The following is a 1,476-nucleotide window of genomic DNA, read 5'->3' on the forward strand; positions in this document are numbered from 1 at the left end:
AAAAAAAAAATTTCGGACTTTATTTTATCTTCAAGGTGAAAATGGCTACCAAATGCTATTATTGTGTGAAAATTCTCAATTTTATTTTTTACATTTTTAACATTATAATGCTATAACTTATTGAAAAGTGTATTGATCAATATAATTTTTTTATGGGAAATACTATTTTCTAATAATCTCTTTTTTATTCGACATACTTTGTCTTAATCAGGATATTAATAAGGAACTAGTAGTTTATGAAGCTTTTGGAATAATCCACCAATTTTTTAAAATTAAACACTATCTAAAGATTTGCATCGAAGCGTTTTTTTTTGATAGTGATTTTAATCACTGTCAGATTTCATTATACTTGATCCAACTATGCCACGTCACCACTGTGCCGCGACCCCCCTGTGCTGGGTTTTTTAAGGTTAATATTGTTAAATCGATTATAAATCTCCTAATAATCATATTTGTAGAGATTATGGCACATTTATTGGTAAACTTACGGTGGCTATGCCAGATTTGGTTGTGGCACAGGGCAAAATAACGGTTCCACCAATTTGTGACGTCACGATTGTCCCATTTTTTGTCATAAACATGTTATTGGGACTGTCCACATCATTAATAAGATCGTTTCCCAAGTGGTAGTCTGCACCTGCTGACAAAGTTTTAGACAAATGACGTTTGTGGTGTACTTTTAACTGCCTTTTGTTGTACTTTGAATGGCTTCCTTTGTTGATTTTTTCATCTGTAAAACAAATATAAGTATGATTTCTGCCATAATATGTTATTAGTTATTAAATTTAAAATAAAATAAAGTTAACATGGTAATCATTTAACTAAACAGCCGAATTGATAGGAGTAAACAGGAATGCGTAACAATGATCAGTTCGGACTGAGCTAGCCCGATTTAGAACAGTTCGGGTTGGAATTTAATTTAAAATAGACCAAGCCAGGTCGAATTGGGTCATAACATTAATATTGGATCGTTTAAAACCTTTAGCTACGTTTATTGCATTTCTTGAATGAATTTCATCATTCATTAGGCTTAATTGTTTTTTTTTTGGACTGAGTCGGATATGACCTTGAATTTTATAAATTTATTTGGATTGGATCCTAAAAAAATAATAGTATAATGTGTACTAGTATTAGTATTAGATATTAGTTAATACTTTTTTTTAATAATTTATAACATAAATTATTATAACACATTGTGTTATTAGACTAAATTAATTCAAATTTTTTATTATTAGTTTATTAATTAAAAAAAAAATTAATATTAAAAACAATAAATCAAGTTAAAATCAAATAAAATATGATTTTAACATAGTTTAATATATTAAAAATTCAAAAATAAAAAACTATAACAATAGAGTAATTGTAATTCACGAGAATTATCAATCAGTTAGTTTTACATATAAAAAAATGCTGCTGTTAACAAGTTATGTTTTAAAAGAAAAATTATGTTTTATTTAACTTTCAATTTTATTTTTC

The 1,476-nt window shown here is 26.8% G+C and overlaps 1 protein-coding gene across 1 annotated transcript in view; it reads right to left on the minus strand.

Annotated features, from left to right (window-relative positions):
- Positions 1 to 461: 461 nt before the first annotated feature.
- The window catches only part of LOC126896634 (uncharacterized), a 6,557-nt gene continuing 5,542 nt past the window's right edge, over positions 462 to 1,476 (minus strand). The window contains exon 3 of the mRNA XM_050669572.1: positions 462 to 730. Coding sequence (XP_050525529.1) covers positions 462 to 730 — 269 coding nt within the window. The remainder of the gene's footprint in view (positions 731 to 1,476) is intronic.

Source organism: Daktulosphaira vitifoliae, unplaced genomic scaffold (genome assembly GCF_025091365.1).
Source record: "Daktulosphaira vitifoliae isolate Bord-2020 unplaced genomic scaffold, ASM2509136v1 Scaffold_1, whole genome shotgun sequence".
Classification (NCBI taxonomy): domain Eukaryota; kingdom Metazoa; phylum Arthropoda; class Insecta; order Hemiptera; family Phylloxeridae; genus Daktulosphaira; species Daktulosphaira vitifoliae.